At 37.1% G+C, this 23,885-nt stretch overlaps 1 protein-coding gene across 1 annotated transcript in view; it reads left to right on the forward strand.

The window, feature by feature from the left end:
* The first annotated feature begins 17,621 nt into the window (after positions 1-17,621).
* FLT3 (fms related receptor tyrosine kinase 3) overlaps positions 17,622-23,885 on the forward strand; it is a 52,611-nt gene continuing 46,347 nt past the window's right edge. The window contains exons 1-2 of the mRNA XM_061170932.1: positions 17,622-17,907; positions 20,851-20,972. Coding sequence (XP_061026915.1) covers positions 17,622-17,907; positions 20,851-20,972 — 408 coding nt within the window. The remainder of the gene's footprint in view (positions 17,908-20,850; positions 20,973-23,885) is intronic.

The following is a 23,885-nucleotide window of genomic DNA, read 5'->3' on the forward strand; positions in this document are numbered from 1 at the left end:
TTATCCCCCCACCACCCCTCAGGAGCTCTCTTCCGATTCTAAAGTTGTCCTCGGACTTCCCTGGCAGGCCAGTGGTTAAGACTCCATGCTTCCACTGCAGGGAGCACGGGTTCGATCCCTGGTCGGGGAAGTTCCGCGTGCTGCACGGTGTGGCAAGAAAATAAAACAAACAAACAAATGAAGTTGCCCTCATTGCTCAGAATATGTTTGGAACGAGACTCTGGGAAGTGCCACCAGGGTTTTGGAACGGATTCTCAGAAAGAACCTTAATATCAGTGGGGGCAAATTCTTCCTTTGGCTTTTTAAAAAGTCAGATTTATTGAAGTACACTTTTCATATAACAAATTTTACCCTTTTTACTATATGGCTCTATGAGTTTAACCAACACATACAGTCACATAACTATCACCATTATCAAGACAGAGAACATTTCCATTCCCCCCAGAACTCCCCTTATGCCCCTTTGTAGTCAACCCTAATGCCCATCCCCAACCCCGGCAACTAGTTATCTCTTTTTTCGTCCCTATCATTTTCCCCAAATTTTCCAGAATGTCATATCAGTGGGATTTTACAGTATATAGAATTTTGAGTCTGTTTCTTTCACATAGTGTAATTATTTGAGATTAATCCATGTTGTTAGGTATATCAGATCTTTTTTCCTTTCTATTGCTGTGTAGTATTCCATTGTGTGGATGTGCCAAAGTTTGTTTAGCCACTAACCAGCTGAAGTTCATGTGTTTGCTTCTAGTTTCTGGCAATTATGAATAGAGCTACTATAAATATTTGAACATAAGTTTTGGTGTGAGCATAGGTTTTCATTTCTCTTGGGTAAATGTCTTAGGAGTGGTGTTGTATTGCTGGAATGTATGCTAAGTGAATATTCAGCTTTACGAGAAAGTGCCAGTTTTTCAAAGTGCTTGTACAGTTGCTCAAAATCATTGTCATAACTTGGTATGGTCAGTTTTTGTGTTTTTGGTTTTGAACATTTCTAACAGGGGTGTAGCAATATGTCATTGTGGTTTAAATTTGCATTTCCCTAATGACTAATGATGTTGATCACCTTTTTGCCATGCTATGTTTTGTTTGATGAAGTGTCTCCTAAAATCTTTTGCCTGTTTTTTATCAGGTTGTTTGTTTTGAAAATATTTTCTTCCATCCTGTGGCTTGTCTTTTCATTTTTTTAACTGTGTCCTTTAAAGAACAGAAGTTATTAGTTTTGATGAAGTCCACTAGTGGAGAAAAATTAGCCCTATACTAAACACTGCTCTGGTCTCACCTAACCAAGCTTAAAAGCAAGACTTGAAGGGATCAAGTGTTTACAGTGAACTTAACTACATCTCAGAAAAAAGTTCAAGAATATTTAACAGAACACAAAAATATCTGACAGCAGGTAAAATTCACAATGTCTGGCATCTTGTTACAAATTAACAGACAAACAAAAGATAAAAATTCAACCCATAATACAGAGAAAACTCAAAAATCCAAAGGATACCCATAAATGGCATAGAATATAGAATTACTAGACAAGAACATTAAAATAGTTGTTATAAATATATTCCTTGTGTTCCTGAAGCTAGAGGAAAGCTTGTACATGTTAAGTAGGGAAATAGCAAATACGAAAAATCACACAAATTAAACTTCTAGAGGTAAAAACTAAAATTACACTGGTTGGGATTAATAGATTAGATACTGCAGAAGAAAAGATTGGTGAACTTGAAGACACAGCAATAGAAACTATCCAAAATGAACAGAGAAAATAGTCAAAGTAAAATGAACAGAGAATCAGTGAGCTACATGAGGACTTCAGTTGGTCAAACATACATGTAAGTCTGCTGTATGAATGTATCTGTTTTCTCTGGATGCATTTAAGATTTTCTCTTTATCATTGGCTTTAAATAACTTGATTATAATGTACCTTTTGCAGTTTTCTTCCTGATTCATGTGCTTGGGTTTTGTTGGGCTTCTAGGATCTGTGGATTTATCATTTGCGTCAGATGTGGAAAGAATTTTCTCCATTATTTCATCAAATATTTTCTTCTGTCCTCCTTTCCCCCATTCTCTCCAAGAACTCTAATTACATGTATATTTGACCACCCAAAGGGAGTAAAATATAAGACTTTTTAAAAAATTGTTTAAATTGTTAAGATAATTGATTGCTTACAGCAAAAATAATATCAGTGATTTTTTGGGGGGGTTAAAACTTATGTGGAAGTACGCTGTATGACAGCAATAGCACAAAGCCTAAAGAGGGATGAAATGGAAATATACTATTGTAAGTATATATTGATACTATTGTATTCTGATATTATATATGAGGTGGTATAAGAGCACTTAGAAGTAGACTACGTTAAGATAAAGACATATACTATAAACCTCAAAGCAACTACTAAAATAAAAAAGCAAAGCATTATAGGTAATGATCCCAGAAAGGAGATGATGTGGAACCATAAAAAATACTCAATTATTCCCAAAGGAGGCAGAAAAACAGGAAAAGGGAAAAAAGAACAGATGGGATAAATAGAAAACAAAGAATAATATGGTAGATTTAAACCTAAGCCTATCAATAATGTCATTAAATAATCTACATATCACAGTTAAAAGGCAGAGGTGGTCAGATTTTGTTAAAAAGAAAAAAAAAAAAAAAAAGCAAGACCCAACTATAATGTTCTTAAATGAAACCAAATTTGGATAGGAAGACACAAATAGGTTAAAAGTGGAAGGATAGGGGAAAAAATTCCATGCTAACACTAATCAAAAGAAAGCTGGAGAAGCTAAAATACTAGACAGAATATATTTCAGAGCAAAGAATATTACTAGGGACAGAAAGTCATTTCATAATGCTATAAGGCTTGATTTATCAAAAGGACATAAAAATCCTAAATATTTATGCATCTAATAACGGAGCTTGAAAATACATGGATCAAAATTTGATTGAATTGCGAGGAGAAATGAACAAATCCATAATTAAATTCAGAGAGTTCAACACTCCTTCAATAATTGATAGAAGAAAGAGAAATAAAGCATTAAGATGTAGAAGACTTGAACAACAGTATCAACCAGCTTGACCTAATTTACCTTTAAAGAATACTCTACTTAACAACAGCTGAATATAGGTTCTTTTCTTTTTTTTTTTTTTTAATCTTTATTTTATTTTATTATTTATTTATTTATTTATTTTTGGCTGCGTTGGGTCTTCGTTGCTGCGTGCGGGTTTTTTTCTCTGGTTGCGTCGAGCGGGGGCTACACTTTGTTGTGGTGCACGGGCTTCTCACTGAGGTGGCTTCTCTTGTTGTGGAGCATGGCCTCTAGGTGCACGGGCTTCAGTAGTTGCAGCACACGGGCTCAGTAGTTGTGGCTTGTGGGTTCTAGAGCACAGGCTCAGTTGTTGTGGCGCACGGGCTTAGTTGCTCCACGGCATGTGGGATCTTCCTGGACCAGGGCTCGAACCCGTGTCCCCTGCATTGGCAGGCGGATTCTTAACCACTGCGCCACCAGGGAAGTCCCTAGGTTCTTTTCAGTTGCATACAATACACATCAATTTAGACCATATTCTGGACCATAAAACAAGCTTCCATAAATTTTATTCCTTTATTTATTTATTTAAAATAAATTTATTTATTTATTTTTATTTTTGGCTGTATTGGGTCTTCGTTGCGGCACGCAAGCTTCTTCTCCAGTTGCGGCGAGCGGAGGCTACTCTTTGTTGCGGTGTGCGGGCTTCTCATTGCAGTGGAGCAAGGGCTCTAGGCATGCGGGCTTCAGTAGTTGTGGCACATGGGCTCAGTAGTTGTGGCTCACAGGCTCTAGAGGTCAGGCTCAGTAGTTGTGGTGCATGGGCTTAGTTGCTCCGCGGCATGTGGGATCTTCCTGGACCAGGGCTTGAACCCGTGTCCCCTGCATTGGCAGGCAGATTCTTAACCACTGCACCACCAGGGAAGTCCCCATAAATTTTAAAAGATTCAAGACATACAAAGTGTATCCTTCGACGGCAATGATATTAAATTAGAAATTAATAACAAAGATAAATGGAAAATCCTTAAATATTTGGAAGCTAAATAACACATTTCTAAATAATACATGGGTCAAAGAAGAAAACAAAAGATAAGTGAAAATGTATATTGAACTAAATGAAATGCAATTTATCAGAATTTGTGGGATGTCTCTAAAGCAATACTTAAGAGGAAATGTATTAAATTATTAATTATTAAATGATTAGCAGCATTAAATTATATTGCTATAAATTACTAGAAAAGAACAAAGATCTCAAATCAATGATCTCAAATCTAAGCACAAGCAAGAGGGGGAAAAATAACAAGTTAAACCCCATGTAAGGGACTTCCCTGGCAGTCCAGTGGTTAAGAATCTGTGCTACCACTGCAGGGGACATGGGTTCGATCCTTGGTTGGGGAACTAAGATTCCTCTTAGCATGTGGTACAGCCAAAAAAAAAAAAAAATATCATGTAAGAAACAAAGGAAGCACACATGATCAGAGTGAAAATCAATTAAATGGAGAAAAATGGAGAAAATCAGTGCAGCCAAGAGCAATAAAATATCAATAAAATTGCTAAACCTCTAGCCAAATCGATCAGGGGAAAAAAAGACACAAATTTCTAATATCAGGTGTAAGAGAGGCAACACCACTACAGAATCTATAGATATTAAAAGGATAATATGGAAATATTATTAACAACTTTATACTTTGACAACTTACATTTAATGGAAAAAATTCCTTGCAAGACACATACTACCAAAGCTCATCCAAGAAAAATTGATAACCTAAATAATGCTATGTCTGTTAATAAATTGAATTTGTGGTTAAAATATTCCCACAATGAAAATTACTGGAGCACATGGTTTCACTGGGGAATCTACCAAGTATTTAAAGAGGAAATAATACCAATACTGCACAGATTCTTCCAGAAAATTTAAGAGAAGATAATACTTCTCAACACATTCTATGAGGCCAGCTTTACTTTGATACCAAAACCAGAAAAAGACATTACAAGCAAAAAACAAAAACAAACCTGCAGACCAATAATTGCCATGAATATAAATGCAAAAATTCTTAGCAACACTTTAGCAAATCGAATTCAACAGTGTATACAAAAGATAATATATCATGTCTAACTGGTGTTTATTCCAGGAAGTCAAGGTTGGTTAATATTTGCAAATGAATCAATGTAGTTCACCATATTCACAGAATAAAAAAGAAAAGCCGTTAAAAAACAAAAACAAACCTGTATGATTATCTCAATAGACACAGAAGAAGCCTTTGACAAAATTTAACATCCATTCCTGATAAAATTCCCCAGCAAACTAGGAATAGAAATGATTCTTCTCAAACTAAGTAAAGGTATCTATGAAAAACACTTAGCTAATATCATACATAACATCAAATGACTAAGTATTTTATCCTAAGATCAGAAATAAGACAAGGGTATCCATTCTTACTACCTCTTTTCAACATTGTACTGGAGATTCTAGCCAGTGTAATAAGGCAAGGAAAAGGCATCCAGATTGGAAAGGTAGAAGTAAAACTGTCTATTTGCAGATGACATTAATCATATATGTATAAAATCCTATGGAACCTACAAAAAAGTAACGATAACTAATAAGCAAATTCTGTAAGTTTGCGTGTTACAAGTTTAGTGTAGAAAAATAAATTGTGCTTCTGTAACAATCAGAAATTGAAATGAAAAATATAAAACAGCACAAAAATAGGAAATAGGGATAAAGATAGACAAGATCTGTACACTGAAAACTCCAAAACATTGCTAAGAGAAATTAAAGAAGCCCTAAATAAAAGTATATATACAGGGCTTCCCTGGTGGCGCAGTGGTTGGGGGTCTGCCTGCCAATGCAGGGGACGCGGGTTCGGGCCCTGGTCTGGGAGGATCCCACATGCCGCGGAGCAACTAGGCCCGTGAGCCACAGTTACTGAGCCTGCGCGTCTGGAGCCCGTGCTCCGCAACAAGAGAGGCCACGATGGTGAGAGGCCCGCGCACCGCGATGAGGAGTGGCCCCCATTTGCCGCAACTGGAGAGAGCCCTCGCACAGAAACGAAGACCCAACACAGCCATAAATAAATAAATTAAAAAAAAAAAAAAAAAAAGTATATATACAATGTTTACGTACGGTATGACTCAATATTGCTAAAATATCAGTTTTGCCCAAATCAATCTAATGATTCAATACAATTCCTATCAAAATCCCTGCAGAAAAAAAAAAAAAATCCCTGCAGAACTTTTTGCAGAAATTGACAAGCTTATTCTAAAATTCATATGGAAATGAAAAAGACCTAGAATACCCAAAACAACTTTGAAAAAAAGAACAAGGTTTGAATATTAATAATACTTGATTTCAGGGCTTATTATAAAGCAATAATAAGACAATGGGGAATTGGCACCAAGATAGACAAATAGATCAGTGGAAAAGTATAGGAATTCCAGCAATAAATCAGAAATATGCATCAATTTATTTTTGATGGAAGTTTAGAGGTAATTCAATGGAAAAATCATAATCTTTCAATATATGGTGCTGAAACAATTAGATACTCATTTGCAAATAGTCATATGAACAACTTTGATTCATGTATCATACCATATAAAAAGTTTACTCAAAATGGATCATAGACCCAAATTTAAAACTAAAATGTAAATGTAAAAACCGACATGTAAAACCTAAAACTGTAAAACTCCTAGGGGAAAATCTTTCTAACCTTATATTGGACCAAGATTTTTTTAGTTACAAAACCAAAAGCATAATCCATAAAAGAAAAACTGATAAATTGGACATCTTCAAGATCGAGTTTCTGGTCTTCAAAAGACAAGTCACAGGTTGGTAGCAAATATTTGTCAATTACATATCTGATGAAGAACTTGTATCCAGAATATACATATTTTAAAAACTCGAAGATGACTGTGAAGGAAGCTCCTGAACTCACCTCCTCCCATGGACACACCAAATCTACAGCTACACATGGAACAGTTCCTTCTGAAGGAAATCCAGAAACCAGCTAAGCAACTCTTATACATCAGGCAAATGAGAAAAAAAAAAAAAAAATTGAAATGGATAGAAAAGACTGAGACACAATCTTGCCATAAGTCCAGCCCCCAGCACAGCAACATGCAACTGGTAAGGAACTCACAACTTTAATTTTCTCCCTGAGGAGTGAAGGGTTTGGACCCGACATCTAGCGTTCCTACTATTAGGACTTCCATCTGAGGGACAGGCCCCCAAAACACCTGGCTTTGAAAGCCAGTGGGGCTGGTGTCCATGAGACCCACCAGAATCTAGCAAACAAAGAAACAGTTTGTAAAGGTTTGCAAGGACTCATTATGACTATACCCGAGGCTCTGGGCCGAGGCAATAGACATAAACGTCCTTCTCCCAGTTTCTTCCTTAAAGAGGCCTATCTTTTAAAAAAATTTTTTATTGAAGTATATAGTTGGTTTACAATGTTGTATTAGTTTCTAGTGTACAGCAAAGTGATTCAATTATACCTGTAAGTATATACATATTCTTTTTCAGATTTTTTTCCATTATAGGTTATTGCAAGATAATGAATACAGTTCCCTCTACTATACAGTAGGACCTTGTCATTTATCTGTTTTATATATAGTAGTATGTATCTGTTAATCCCAAGCTCCTAATTTATCCGTGCCCCTCCTTCCCCTTTGGTAACCGTGAGTTTGTTTTCTATGTCTGTGAATCTGTTTCTGTTTTGTAAATAAGTTCATTTGTATCATACTTTTAGATTCCACATATAAGTGATATCATATAATATTTGTCTTTCTCTATTTTTCGCTGACTTACTTCACTTAGTATGATAATCTCTAGGTCCATCCATGTTGCTGCAAATGGCATTATTTCATTCTTTTTTATGGCTGAGAAATATTCCATTGTATATATATACAACATCTTCTTTATCCACTCATCTGTCAGTGGACACTTAGGTTGCTTCCATGTCTTGGCTATTGTGAATAGTGCTCTATGAACATTGGGGTGCATGTATCTTTTTGAATTACAGTTTTGTCCAGATATATGCCCAGGAGTGGGATAGCTGGATCATATGGTAGCTGTATTTTTAAGTTGTTTTTCTTTTGGCTGCGCCACTCAGCTTGCGGGATCTTAGCTCCCTGACCAGGGATAGAACCCAGGCCCCCGGCAGTGGAAATGTGGAGTCCTAACCACTGGACCACCAAGGGATTCCCTCTATTTTTAGTTTTCTAAGGAACCTCCATACTGTTCTCCATAGTGGCTGTATCAATTTACATTCCCACCAACAGTGCAAGAGGGTTCCCTTTTCTCCGCATCCTCTCCAGCATTTATTATTTGTAGACTTTTTGATGATGGCCATTCTGACTAGTGTGAGGTAATACCTCATTGTGGTTTTGATTTGCATTTCTCTAAGAATTAGCGATGTTGAGCATCTTTTCATGTGCCTGTTGGCCATCTGTATGTCTTCTTTGGAGAAATGTCTATTTAGGTCTTCTCCCATTTTTTGATTGGGTTGTTTGTTTTTAAAAGGCCTATTTTCAACCTGAGGGTCAGACTCCTAATTTAACGTACATCTAGGAACTGACTGCAATTCTGCCTGAGACTGGGGAGGCTGGAAGCACCATCTACACGTCCCCCCTCTGATATCTCTCTGAAAGGAGCTTTTGCACATATCTAGAACCCTGGCCTTTGTGACTGCCATGCAGAAGACACACCCCCTTGATCTGGTGGCCAGCAGGTCTTGCATTTGTGGGCCCCACTGGACTGTAGCAAACAAAGACACAGTTATTAACTGGCTATCCTTTATGGCTCAGTGCAGAGAGGGCAGACAGAAACACTAGCTCCCATTCTTTCCCTGGAAGAGGTCTGCGTGCATACTTTAAAAGCCACTGCCTGAACATCCAGCTTCCAATCAATCACTGTGCATCTAGGTGCTGACTGAGATCCTCCCCTTTGGTACACTGACAAGTCATGGTACACCCTCACTACTGGGAGACAATAAGCACAAAGAAGGCAATTTGAGAGACAACCAAGAGCTAAGCCTGGGCTGAAAGATAAGATTTATCTTCTACAAGAGACCACTCTGTGAATACTGGGAGAATATAGCTGTTTTATCTAATTCACAGAAACCAACATAGAGAATTAAGGGAAATGAAGAAAGAAAGGCGTGTGTTCCAAACAAAAGAACAAGCTAAAACTCCAGAAACAAACCCCAGTGAAATGGAGATAAGTGATTTACCTGTAAAGAGTTCAAAATAATGGTCATAAAGATGCTCACTGAGGTCAGGAAAACAATGCATGAATAAAGTAAGAATTTGCATGGAGAGAGAGAGAGTTTAAGAAAGTACTAAACATAAATCATAGAACTAAAGAATACAATAACTGAACTAAAAAATTCAGAACAGGGATTCAACAGCAGACTAGAAGAAGTGGAAGAAAGAATTATTGAAATCAAGGACAGAGCAGTGGAATTCATCTAATCAGAGGAGCAATAAGGAAAAAAAGAAAAGAAAAGAAAAATAGTGAAGACAGTTTAAGGGACTTAAGGGACACCATCCAGCTGAACAATATTCATATTATAGGGATCCCAGAAGGCAAAAACAAAGAGAAAGGGGCACAAAGTTTATTCAAAGAGATAATGGCTGAAAAATTCCCTAATCTGGTGGAAAGAAACAGACATCCAGATCCAGGAAGCCCAGAGAGTTTCAGATAAAATGAAGCTAAAGAGACCCACTAAGACACATTATAAATAAATTGTCAGAAAGTAAAGACAAGGAGAAAATCTTAAAGGCAGTAAGAAAAAAACAACTTGTTAGATACAACGGAACCCCTATAATACTATCAGCAGACTTTTCAGCAGAAACTTTGCAGGCCAGAAGGGAGTAGCATTATATATTTGAAATGCTGAAAGAAAAAACTGCTGACCAAGAATACCTGGCAAACCATCCTGCAAAAACAAATTTTTTTTTTTGGCTGCGTCAGGTCTTAGTTGCAGCACACGGGCTCTTCATTGCGGCGCACGGGCTTCTCTCTAGCTGTGGCGTGTGGGTTTTCTCTTCTCTAGTTGTGGTACGCAGGCTTAGCTGCCCCGCAGTATGTGGGAAACTAGTTCCCTGACCAGGGATCGAACCCACGTCTCCTGCATTGGAAGGCGGATTCTTTACCACTGGACCACCAGGGAAGTCCCCTGTCCTTCAAAATTGAAGGAGAGAGTTCATTACTACTAGATTGACTTTACAAGAAATGTTGTAAAGACTTCTTCAAGCTGAAATGAAAGGACGTTAATTAGTAACAGGAAAATATATGAAAGTATAAATCTCACTGGTAAAGGTAAATATGTAGTTAAATTCAGAATATTCTAGTGTTGTAATGGTGGTGGGCAAATATTTGCAAATCTAGTATGAAGGCTAAAAGACAAAAGTAGTAAAAATAACTATAACTATGACAATTTGTTAATGGATACACAAAATAAGAAGACATAAATTATGATATCAAAAATATAAATTGTATGTGTGAGGGGAGAATAAAAATATAGAGCTTTGGTATATATTGAAACAGGTGGTTATCAGCTTAAAATAGATTGTAATAAATATAAGATATTTTATATAAGCCTCACAGTAAACACAAAGCAAAAACTTATAATAGATACACAAAAGATAAAGAGACAGGAATCTTCCATGCAGTGCCCCTAGCCCAGAGTCCATGGCTTTGATCCCTCCCTCCCCTTGCCTCCTGCTTGACCTTGCGGAGTCTTATGTGCATTGCTGTGAATTATATTGACACTCTCTTGGTGATATGCCCTATATTGGCTAAATTCAAACCTGGAATTGTGGGGCAATCTAGCTGCCTTAAAGGTAGTACCCCCCACCCCAGGGAAGCTGGGGAAAAAGGTTAGATTTTATATTCAGTTTTTTTGTGAGTGTATTTTTGGGGTTTTTAAAATTTGTTTTCGGAGGGGTTTATGCTTAACCAATGTTCTATTTCAGTGCCAATAAAATCTAGGAAGACTTCACTGTGAAAAAAAAAAAAAGAGACAGGAATCTAAGCATACAACTACAGAAAAGCATCAAGTCACAAAGGAAGAGCCAAGAGAAGAAGGAAGGAACAAAGGAATTACAAAACAGCCAGAAACAATGAACAAAATGGTAATAATATGTCCATACCTATCAATAATTACTTTACATGTAAATGGACTAAATTCTCCAATCAAAATACATAAAGTGACTGAATGGAAAACAACAGCCAACTATATGCTGCCTACAAGAGACTCAGTCAGTTTTAAGGACACACACAGACTAAAGGGAAAGGGATGGAAAAAGATACTCTATGCACATGAAAACCAAAAGAAGGTAGGGATAGCTATACATACATTGGACGAAACAGACTTTAAGCCAAAGACTGTAATAAGAGGTAAAGAAGGTTATTATATAATGATAAAAGGGTCATCCAATAAGAGGATATGACATCTGTAAAAATTTATGCACCTAACATAGGAACACCTAAATACATAAAGCAAATATTAAGAGACCTGAAAGGAGAAATAGACAGCAATGCAATAACAGTAGGGGACTTTAATACCCCACTTTCAACAAAGGATCGATCATCTAGACATAAAATCAATAAGGAAACATTGGACTTAAACTATGTGTTAGACTATGGGGACTTAGACATTTATAGAACATTCTGTCTAACAACAGTGACTATGCATTCTTCTCAAGCTCACTTGGAACATTCTCCAGGATATTTCTGATCACAATGGTATGAAACTAGAAATCAATTACAAGAAGAAAACTGGAAAATTCAAAATTACGTGACAATAAAACAACATGCAACTTAACAACAAATAGGTCAAAAAGTAATCGAGAGAAATTTTTAAAAATATTGAGACAAATGAAAATGGAAATACAACATCAAAATTTATAGGATGCAACAAAAGCAGTTCTAAGAGGGAAGTTGATAGCAATAAACATCTACATTAAACAAAAATAAAGAGTGCAAATGCACAACCTAACTTTACATTTCAAGGAACTAGAAAAAGAACAAATGAAACCCAGGGTTAGTAGAAGGAAAGAAATAACAAAGATCAGAGCATAAATAACATAGAGACTAAAAAGAAAATAGAAAATATCAATGAAACTAAGACGTGGTTTTTTGAAAAGATAAACAAAATAGACTAACCTTTAGTTAGACTTACCAATAAAAAAAAAAAGAGAGGACTCAAATAAAATTAGAAATGAAAGAGGAGACATTACAATTGATACCACAGAAATACAAAGGATCATAAGAGACTACAGGCATACTTTGGAGATATTGCAGGTTCAGTTCCAGACCGTCGCAATATAGCGAATATTGAAATAAGGCGAGTCACACAAATTTTTTGGTTTCCCACTGCATATAAAAGTTATGTTTACACTATGCTGTAGTCTAAGTGTGCAATAGCATTATGTCTAAAAAAATGTACATACCTTAATTAAAAAATACTTTCTTGCTAAAAATGCTAACCATCTTCTGAGCTTTCAGTGAGTTGTAGTAGTAACATCAAAAATCACTGATCACAGATCATCATAACAAATTAATAATAACAAAAAAGTTTGAAATATTGTGAGAATTACCGAAATGTGACACAGAGACATGAAGTGAGCAAATGCCGTTGGAAAAAAATGGCTCTGATAGACTTGCTCAAGGCAGGGTTGCCACACCCTTATTAAAAACGCAACATCTGTGAAGCACAATAAAGCAAAGTGCAATAAAACAAGGTATGTCTCTACTATGAACAATTATATACCAACAAAATGGACAGCCTAGAAGAAATTAATAAACTTCTAAAAACATACAACCTAACAAGACCAAATCATGAAGAAACAGAAAATTTGAACAGAATTACTAGTAAGGAGATTGAATCAGTAAAAAAAAAAAAAGTTCCCAAAGAAAATCAAGGACCAGATGGCTTCACTGATGAATTCTAACAAGCATTTAAAGGAGAATTGTTTCAATCCTCTCCAACTCTTCTAAAAAATAGAAGAGGTGGGAACACTTCCAAATTCATCTTATGAGGTCAGCATTACCCTAACATCAAAACCAGAAAAGGACACTACAAGAAAAGAAAATTACAGGCCAATATCCCTGATGAACATAGATGCAAAAATCCTCAACGAAATGTTAGCAATCTAAATTCAACAATACATTAAAAGGATCATATACCATCATCAAGTGGGTTTTATTCCACAAATGCAAGGATGGCTCACCATCTGCAAATCAGTCAATATGATACACCACATTAACAAAATGAAGGATAAAAATTATATGATCATCTCAAGAGATGCAGAAAAAGCATTTGATAAAATTCAATATCCACTTATGACAAAAACTCTCAACAAAGTGGGTATAGAGGGAATGTACCTTAACATAATAAGGCCATATATAAAAAGTTCACAGCTAACATCATACTCAATGGTGAAAGCTGAAAGCTTCTCCTCTAAGATCAGGAACAAGACAAGGATGCCCACTTTTGCTACCTTTATTCAACATAGTACTGGAAGTCCTAGCCAGAGCAATGAGGCAAGAAAAATAAATAAAAGACATCCAAATCAGAAAGAAAGGAGTAAACCTGACTCTATTTGCATATAACATGATATTATAGATAGAAAACTGTAAAGACTCCACCAAAAACCTGTTAGAACTAATCCACAAATTCAGTAAAGTTGTAGGATACAAAATCAATATAAAAAAATCAGTTGTGGTTCTATTCTGTGGTTGTTAGAATCTATGTGGTTCTAACAACAAACTTTCAGAAAAAGAAAACAATCCCATTTACAATTGCATCATAAAGAATAAAATACCTAGGAATAAATATAACCGAGGAGGAGAAAAATCTCTACATTGAAAAATATAAGACATTGATGAAAGAAAATGACTAAGACACAAATAAATGGAAAGAATTTATGTCTTCATGGATTGGAAGAATTAATATTGTTAAAATGTCCATATCATTTAAAGCAATATATAGATTCAAGGCAATCTCTATCAAAATTCAAATGGCATTTTTCACAGAAATAGGGAAAAAAAAAACCCTAAAATTTGTATGGCACATAAAAGACACTAAATAGGACCACATCAAACTGAAAGCTTTTGCACAGCCAAGGAAACTATCAACAAAATGAAAAGGTAACCTATGGAATAGGAGGAAATATTCACAAATCATGTATCCAAAATATATAAAGAACTCAATAGCAAAAAAAGACCCAAATAATCTGGTTAAAAAATGGGCAGAGGAAGTGGACTTTTTTTTTAGAAGACCCTCAAATGACCAACAGGTAGATGAAAGGCGTTCAACGTCACTAATCATCAGTGAAATGTAAATCAAACCCACAATGAGGGAATTCGCTGGCCATCCAGTGGTTAGGACTCCACACTTTCACTGCCAAGGGCACAGGTTCAACCCCTGGTTGAGGAACTAGGATCCTGCATGCCGCATGGTCAAAAAAAAAAAAAAAACAACCACAATGAGGTATTACGTCACACCTGTTAGAATGACTGTCATTAAAAAGACAAAAGATAATAAGTGTTGGTGAGGATGTGGACAAAAGGGAATCCTTGTGCACTGTTGAAGGGAATATAAAGTGGTATGGCTACTATGGAAATCAGTATAGAGGTTCCTCAAAAAATTAAAAATAGCACTACCATATAATCCAGGAATTCTACTTCTGGGTGTATATCTGAAGGAAACAAAATCACTATCTCAAAGAGATGTCTGTAGCCCCATGTTTATTGCAGCATTATTTACAGTAACCAAGATGTGGAAACAACTTAAGTGTCCATTGATGGATGACTGAATAAAGAAAATATGGTGTATACAGTTGACCTTTGAACAACGTGGAGGTTAGGGGCACTGACTCCCTGTGCAGTTGAAAATCTGAGTATAAGTTTTGTCTCCCCCAAAACTTAACTGCTAATAGCCTACTGTTAACCAGAAGCCTTACTGATAACATAAACAGTTCATTAACCCATATTTTGTATGTTATATGTATTACATATGGTATTCTTACAATAAAGTAAACTTAGAGTAAAGAAAATGCTATTAAGAAAATTATAAGTAAAATAAAATACATTTACGGTACTATACTGTATTTATCAATGCTGTAAGTTTCCATCACCTGTTTACATGATGAATCATCTGTCAGCACCTACATCAATATTGTCTTACATGTTACAAAACACTGTAGGTGTTATATGTATTACTAACACTACACATCAAAAATGAAAAGATGGGGAAGTCCCTGGCAGGCCAGTGGTTAGGACTTGGCGCTGTCACTGCCGTGGGCCCGAGTTCAATCCCTGGTCAGGGAACTAAGATCCTGCAAACTGTGTGGTGAGCCAAAATAATAATAATAATAATAATAATAATAATAATAATAATGAAAAAGAAATTCGTATTTACTTATAACGATTCCTGCACTGATAATGAAGAAGCAACAATATGACTGCTTTATGATAGCTTAGTGTTAAGTGATATGATTGCTCTTCATGTTAGCCTAGTCTATTTATATATATACTTTTATAATTTTAAAAAATATTTATTTATTTATTTATTTGGCTGCACTGGGTCTTAGTTGCGGCAGGCGGGCTCCTTAGTTGTGGCTCGCTGGCTCCTTAGTTGTGGCATACAAACTCTTAGTTGCAGCATGCATGTGGGATCTAGTTCCCTGACCAGGGATTGAACCCAGACCCCCTGCATTGGGAGCATGGCGTCTTAACTACTGCGCCACCAGGGAAGTCCCTAGCCTATATATTAATGAATGAATTGTTATAAAAATTTTATGGCATACAGCATTACAGTCATGTTCGTAATACAATATCGGAAAAATTGTTATTTTTTTACAAAACCACTTACCTGTGGTGACAGACTGATATGCAATTTCTCCAATTACAATAGAGAGGCATACAGTATGGTAATGTAATTCTTTGAAAGCAAAATTATAAAACAGTAAGAAAACTAAACATTATTAATTTTATATTAAATATCACTCACCTTATGCCTACATAAGGATAGGCTATCCACTTCAATACAAGTCTTGCACACAATGGTCTACACCAGGGGTCCTCAACCCTGGGCCGCACAGCAGGAACCAGGCCACACAGCAGGAAGTGAGTGGCAGGCAAGCAAGCAAAGCTTCATCTGTATTTACAGCCGCTCCCCATCGCTCGCATTACTGCCTGAGCTCCGCCTCCTGTCAAATAGGCAGCAGCATTAGATTATCATAGGAGCGGGAACCCAAACCCTACTGTGAACTGTACCTGCGAGGAGTCTAGGTTGCTCGCTCCTTATGAGAATCTAATGCCTGATGATCTGCGGTGGAGCTGAGGCAGTGATGCTAGCGCTGGGGAGCAGCTGCTGATACAGATTATCATTAGCAGAGAGGTTTGACTGCACAGAGATCATAATAAATCAATTGCTTGCAGACTCATATCAAAACCCTATCAGTGAGTGGCAAGTGAAAACAAGCTCAGGGCTCCCACTCATGCTGCATTATGGTGAGTTGTATAATTATTTCATTATATATTACAATGTAATGCACAAAAAATGTAATGTGCTCAAATTATCCCTAAACCATCCTTCCCCTCCCGCCCCCGCCCCTGGTCCATGGAAAAATTGTCTTCCACGAAACTGGTCCCTGGTGCCAAAAAGGTTGGGGACTGCTGGTCTACATGATGAATACGTAGGTGATGATGATGATGGTGACACAAAAACATCTCATACAGTTAGATTTTCACACGAAGATACACACATACACAGGAGATAAGTTTATTAACTGTAGGACATGATGATGATTTACTATTCATTAAGTAGAAGTAGATCATCATAAAGGTCTTCATCCTTGTCGTCTTCACGTTGAGTAGGCTGAGGAGAGAGAGGAGGAGAGGTTGGTCTTGCTGTCTCAGGAGTAGCAGAGCCGGGAGAGGTAGAGGCAGGAGAGGTAGGCACCCTTGGTGTAATTTACAGAAGTACATCATAATTTATCTCTGACTTTTTTGCTTCTTGTCTCTAAAAATGTTTCTATATGGTGCCAACCCTTCTTCCACCATTTGCTTTAGTTTCAGTGTTTGTAACATAGAAAAATCCATGTCATAAAAGAAGTCAAAAGCAGTGTTGAATAATTGGAACTCTCCTGCCAGATTGTCCCATGTCAATTTGGTTTCTGTCACTGCTTCTTCTGTGTCTTCTTCCTCATCGTGTGGCTCTGGTTGGAAGTGCTCATCTCCATCAGATCCTCTTCTGGGAATTCCTCGGGCATGGTGCCTATTAGCTCTTGAATTTCTCCAAGATCCATATCTTGAAACCCTTCACCTCCCACCTCTTTTGCCATATCCACATCTCTTTTATGATTTCCTCGGTTGGCTGTGTTGTAAAGTCAGACACACAACATCTAGACACAGTTTCCTCTAGCAGGAATTTATTGTTTCAGGCTTGATGGCTTTCACGGCGTTTTCTCTAACAATGATGGCATTTTCAGTGGTGCAATCCTTCCAGACTTTCATGATGTTCCCTCTGTTGGTGTTCTCTTCCATAGCGTTGACATTCCTTTCCATAGAGTACTGTGTGTAATGAGCCTTAAAGGTCCTTATGACCCCCCCCCCAAATCTAGAGGCTGAATTAGATATTTGGGGGCAAGTAGACTACTTCAACGCCTTCAGTGTTGAACTCATGGGGCTCTGGGTGGCTAGGGGCATTGTTCAGTATCAAAAGAACCCAAGGCAGTCCCTTACGGGCAAGGTACTTTTTGTCTTCAGGGACAAAGCATCGATGAAACCAATCCAGAAGAAGTTACTCATTGTCCAGACCTTCTTGTACAACCAAAAGACAGCTCGTGTTTATCTTTTCCCTTCAAGGCTAGTTAGCAGCTTTACAGGTACGGGCAGTCCTGATCATAAATCTCTTGCTGAACCCAAGTTGGTGTGCCCGATGCACAGAGAGGCCCCATATATTTTATGCATTAGTGACATACCTAACTTTTTCTTATTTTTCGGTATTTTTAGGCTATGCAGTTCATCTGCGAGGTTTTTCAAATTGTCACAAATCTCCAAAAATTTTTCCAAATATTTATTGAACAAAATCCATGTGTAAGTGGACCTGTGTAGTTCAAACCCACATTGTCCAAGGGTCAACTATATATATACAATATTATTCAACCATAAAAAAGAAGTAAATCCTGCCATTTGTGACAACATGGACGCACTTTGAGGGCATTATGCTGAGTGAAATAAGTCAGGCAAATTCTGTATAATCTCACTTATATGTGGAATCTGAAAAAAAAAAAACCAAACTGAGAAACAGAGAAGAGACTGGTGTTTGCCAGAGGTGGGGGTAGAGAGTGGGAGAAATGTGTGAAGGTGGTCAGAAGGTACAGACTTCCAGTTATAAGATAAATAAGTTCTGGGGATGTAATGTACAAGATGGTGACTCTAGTTACCAATACAGGTTTCCCCAGTATCTGAAAATAGAGCATTCCTGTGAAACCTTTTGTAAGCCCAGATGGTGTAAAGTGAAGAAGCTATTACCTTAGGGACACATCTTGCAAACAGATACACAGAATAAATGGAGATAAAGCACAGATGCTCACAGACACAGTACAAAGCTATGATGGCTTGATGGTGAGATGCTGGGCGTAGTTTCTGGGGAAAGAGCTTGGCAGTTCCACTCTCCTTGCTTGGGGTTCAAGCCACCCCTATAAGAGCTCGCTACAAAACAAACTCTGAATGCTATTTTTGCTTTTCACCTTTTTTCATAAAAGCAAAAATCCTCTTCAGATTTCTTTCAGTTAGTGAAAACAGGTGCTAACGCAGGTCTTTTGTAAAAGTGAAGTGGTATAAAGTGAACTTTCGAAAAGTGGGGGCTACCGGTATTCTATTATATATTTGAAAGTTGCTAAGAGAGATCTTTATTTAATTATTTATTTGTTTATTTTTTTTATTGGAGTAGAACTGCTTTACAATGTTGTGTTAGTTTCTGCTGTACAGTGAAGTGAATTAGCTATATGTATACCTATATCCCCTCCCTCTTGGACCTCCCTCCCCCCTCCCCCCATCCCACCCATCTAGGTCGTCACTGAGCCCCCACCTGTGCTTTATAGCGTGTTCCTGCCAGCTATCTGTTTTACACATGGTAGTGTATTTATGTCACTCCTAATCTCCCAATTCATTCCACCCTCCCCTTCCCCACTGTGTCCACATGTCTGTTCTCTACATCTACGTCTCTATTCCTGCCCCGCAAATAGGTTCATCTGTACCGTTTTTCTAGATTCCACATATATGCATTAATATATGATATTTGTTTTTCTCTTTCTGGCTTACTTCACTCTGTAGGACAGACTCTAGGTCCATCCACATCTCGAGAGTAGATCTTCAAAGTTCTCATCACAGGAAAAAAACTTTAGTAAATGTGTGAGTTGATGGATGTTAACTGAACTTATCGTGGTACTCGTATTACAATAAATACATATATCTAATTGTGATGTTGTACACCTGAAACTAATACAAGGTTATATATCAACAGTATCTCAGTAAAACTGGGGGGGGGGGCGACTCTCAAAACTCAATAAAAAGAAGATAAACAACCCAATTTTAAAAGACAAAAGATGCAACAGACATACTACCAAAGAATATATAGGATGTCATACAAGCATCTGAAAGGATGCAAATGCAAATTAAAACCACAATGAGATATAATATGCCTCTTGGAATGGCTAAAATTAAAAATTCTCATCCTACCAAGCGTTGGTGAGGACATGGCACAACTAATTCTCATACACTGCCAATAGGAATATAAAGTGATACGCCCTCTTTGGAGAACAGTTGGCACTTTCTTAAAAAGTGACACAGACACCTCCCATATGAGTGAGGTATTCTACTCCTTGGTATTTATTCAAGGAATATGAACTCATACATCCAAACCACGACTTTTATACCAATGTTCATAGCAACTTTATTTGTAAGATCCCCAAAGCAGAAACAATCCAAATTCTATCAACAGGTGGATGAATTGAAATGTTGTGTTATATCTATATAATAGACTACTCCCCAGCAATTAAAGGGAATGAACTGCTGATAATAGGCATACCTTGTTTTACTGCATTTCGCTATATTGTGCTTCACAGATATTGCATTTTTTATAAACTGAAGTGTTGTGAAAACCCTGCCTCGAGTGAGTCTGTCGGCGCAATTTTTCCAACAGTATTTGCTTACTTTGTGTCTCTGTGTCACATATTGGTAATTCTCACAATATTTCAATTATTCAGTAATTATTTAAATTTTTATTATATTTGATATGGTGATCTGTGATCAGGTATCTTTGATGTTATTACTACAATTCACTGAAGGCTCAGATGATGGTTAGCATTTTTTAGCAAGAGTGTATTTTTTGATTAAGGTATGTACATTGTTTTCTTAGGTATAATGCTATTGCACACTTACCAGACTACAATATAGTGTAAACATAATGTTTATATGCACCAGGAAACCATAAAGAAGAAAAAATGGCTGGTATACAAATAATCAGTTCCTCAGCTGCACTAGCCTCACTTCAAATGCTTAATGCTAAATGCAGCTAAGACCACCCTATTGAATAGCGCTAAGGAATATTTCCATCATGCAGAAAGTTCCCTTGGAAAACACTGCTCTAAGGACCTCCGCTCCTGATTGATAGTAAGACTTGCCTTTTATGAAATTATATTTCCTACATACTTTCCTGTTGGCCACTTTCCCTTGATTACATTTTGTTTTGTTATAAGACAAATACGTATTTTCTTTTTAAGGTGTGCATGTATCAACATCATTGTCTTTATTTTGTTTTACAGTTGTTTTTTCCGCAATGATATTTGAGACTATTACAAATCAAGATCTGCCTGTGATCAAGTGTGTTTTAATCAACCATAGAAACAATGATTCATCAGTGGGGACATCGTCATCGAATCCCTTGGTAAAGTAATATTAAAATGACAACTTTAGCTATTTTCTCTAGAGACCATACTTTGTAGGCTATTGACACCCGCCATGGCTTATGGGCTTTTCTTTTTTATGTATTTAAGTATACTATGTACTCATATCTGGTACAGATGAGCGTCTGTACTCATTGCTACCTGGCACTCCATTCCATCAAGAGTCTTGTTCTCTTTGGGTTTAGATTCAGGAAGGACAGTGATACTAGAATGCGTAAGAAACAGGAATTTCCCTTTCTCCTTAAAAAGAAGCCAGGCTTCTCTCTCAAGCCTGAATCCCTAATTTCCAACTGTCTCCTGGATTTAGATAAGTAGATTTTTCCATTTGCTCATTAAGACACACCTGTATAATTTATTTCATTTCTATTTCCCCAAGCATCTTCTTGTTTTAATGGATTTCTGTTTATGGCCCTGTCTAGTTCCTAGGCTTGAAAGCTCAGCCTCGTTTTGGACTGCTTCCTCTCCCTCGCCCTCACATTCAGTCAGTTACCAAGTCTTGTCAATTTCCTTTCTTTCCTAGTTCTCCTATAACCACCTCATATTCCCTAGTCCCCCTGCCACTTCCCTAATTCCAGCCCTCATAGTCACAATAATATCATAAGTGGCTTCTTCCTTCCACAGTTCAGCTCAGGTAGGGCTGCCACATGGGTCTTCCTGAAGCACGGCTACATCCCTTACAGCCTGGCTTGGTCTTCCCACGGCTTAAAGTGACATGCACGTCACTCCATAATCTGGCTCTGACTCCTTCAAGTTCCAACCTTGTTTGTCATTACTCTTCTTCATGCTATTCATCTATCACAGCCCAGGTATTTACTCAAATGAAGGAAGCTTAAATGATCGAGAACTGGAAATATTAAAAATCTATATACAATAAAAAGTGAACATAAATTAGCCAGTTCTATGGCTTTTATCCAGTTAAGGATTCATACAGATATATAGTCACCCTGTTTTCTTTAACATAAGTATAATACATAGACACATGCCTTGATGCCCTGGACACCCCCCACTTCCCTCCCAAAATCAGAGATATTAAAAATATTCTCAAATTTTAAGCAGTGTGAAATAGGCATCAATAACAACCTTCTACATGCATGTAAAACTCCTGATTTTTTTTTTTTTTTTTTTTTTTTTTTTTTTTGGCCGTGCCACTTGGCTTGCGGGATCTTAGTTCCTGGACCAAGGATCAAACCTGTGCCCTTAGCAGTGAAAGGGCAGAGTTCAGTTCCCTGGACTGCCAGGGAATTACCCTAAAACTCCTGATTTAATACATGATTCTTTTTTATGCCAGAAGCATGGTTGGTTTAACTTTTTAACAGATATTGGTGTCATAACACATTGACTTATTAATAATTAAGGCATTTTGCATACATAGTATTTTTGTGCAGACAAGAAAAAATTTAATATTATTTGCTATGACATTTTAAAGTCTTAGTGTCTTTTATTTAGTATTTATTTATTTATTTGGCTGCATCGGGTCTTAGTTGCGACACGCAGTATCTTTTGGTGTGGCCCACGGGCTCTTTGTTGAGAGAAGCATGGGCTTCTCTCTAGTTGTGGCATGGGGGCTCCAGAGCGCACAGGCTTAGTTGCCCCATGGCACGTGGGATCTTAGTTCCCCGACCAGGGATCGAACCCGCGTCCCCTGCATTGGAAGGCGGATTCTTAACCACTGGACCACCAGAGAAGTCCCTTTAAGTGTCTTTTCAATGTGAGAAAATAGCTGCACACATTTAAGTGTTTTCTTATAAAACACAAGCTTTTTTTAAAAAAAAATTAATGATGATTGGTCTCAGTTCCTAGTATTAAGCGCTGCATTGTGTTTTATGTAGTATAAATTATATTCTTATGCAATATTCAGGATTGTATTAAGACCTAGTAGTTCTTAAACAACATCAGACAACAGTATTTGTTATACAACACCAGAATACAGTATTTGTGTGCAGTTCTTTTTATCTTTGAGCTTATAGTGTCCAAAGCATTATTTTCCAAAGTTATTTATGTTCGTTCTTTCCTTTCCCACCACCTTCACTCTGGTTATGTTAGTTATTTGTGATACAATTAACTTCACTTGGGTTATATTCCATTTTGAGTTCCCCCCATATCCTGATTGGCTTTAATGATTTACTTTTTTGAGTATGTGAAACATGACTATGGTCCTGAAAGCTAAAGCTATGTACTAAAAGATATACTCAGAGAAGTATCATGCCTTCTTCGTGCCTACTACCAAGTTTCCATCCTTTTCCCACCTACCTCCTGAACTTCACCAGTTCCTTTAGATTTTTTATATTATTCCTGTGTTTCTTGTGCACAAATGAGCAGATACATGTGTATTTTCTTAATCTCCTTCGTTCTAAACGAGGGGTAGCATACTTGGAAGTAGATACTTTTTGCCCTTAGCTTTCTTCACTTAACAGTCTATCCAGGAAATCACTGCAAATCAGTTCATGGAGCTTGTCCTCATCCTTCTTTATGTCCTCCATTGTGTGGATGGACTGTAGTTTATTCAGTCAATCTCCTATGTACAAGCATTTTGGTGGTTTGTAGTATTTTACAACTATAAATGATGGTGCAATTAATTGTTGGAGATATAGCCCTCAAAATGGTATTGCTGGCTTAGAGGGTGAAGTGCACAGTAGTTTAGTTAGGTGTTGCCGAATTCCAGTTCCCCTGCAGAAGGGTTGCACCTGTTTGCATTCCCCCAACAATGTGTGAGAGTAGCTGTTTCCTCACAGCCTCCCTGACAAAATGTGTTGTCATACTTTAAAATTTGTGCCAGTCTGATAGATAAGTGATATCTCAGTGTTGTTTTGAGTTTTTCTGATTATGAGTGAGCTTGAACATTTTCTCATATGTTCAAGGGCCATTCTTTATATCTTTTTTGTGAATTATCTATT

Source organism: Eubalaena glacialis, chromosome 16 (genome assembly GCF_028564815.1).
Source record: "Eubalaena glacialis isolate mEubGla1 chromosome 16, mEubGla1.1.hap2.+ XY, whole genome shotgun sequence".
Classification (NCBI taxonomy): domain Eukaryota; kingdom Metazoa; phylum Chordata; class Mammalia; order Artiodactyla; family Balaenidae; genus Eubalaena; species Eubalaena glacialis.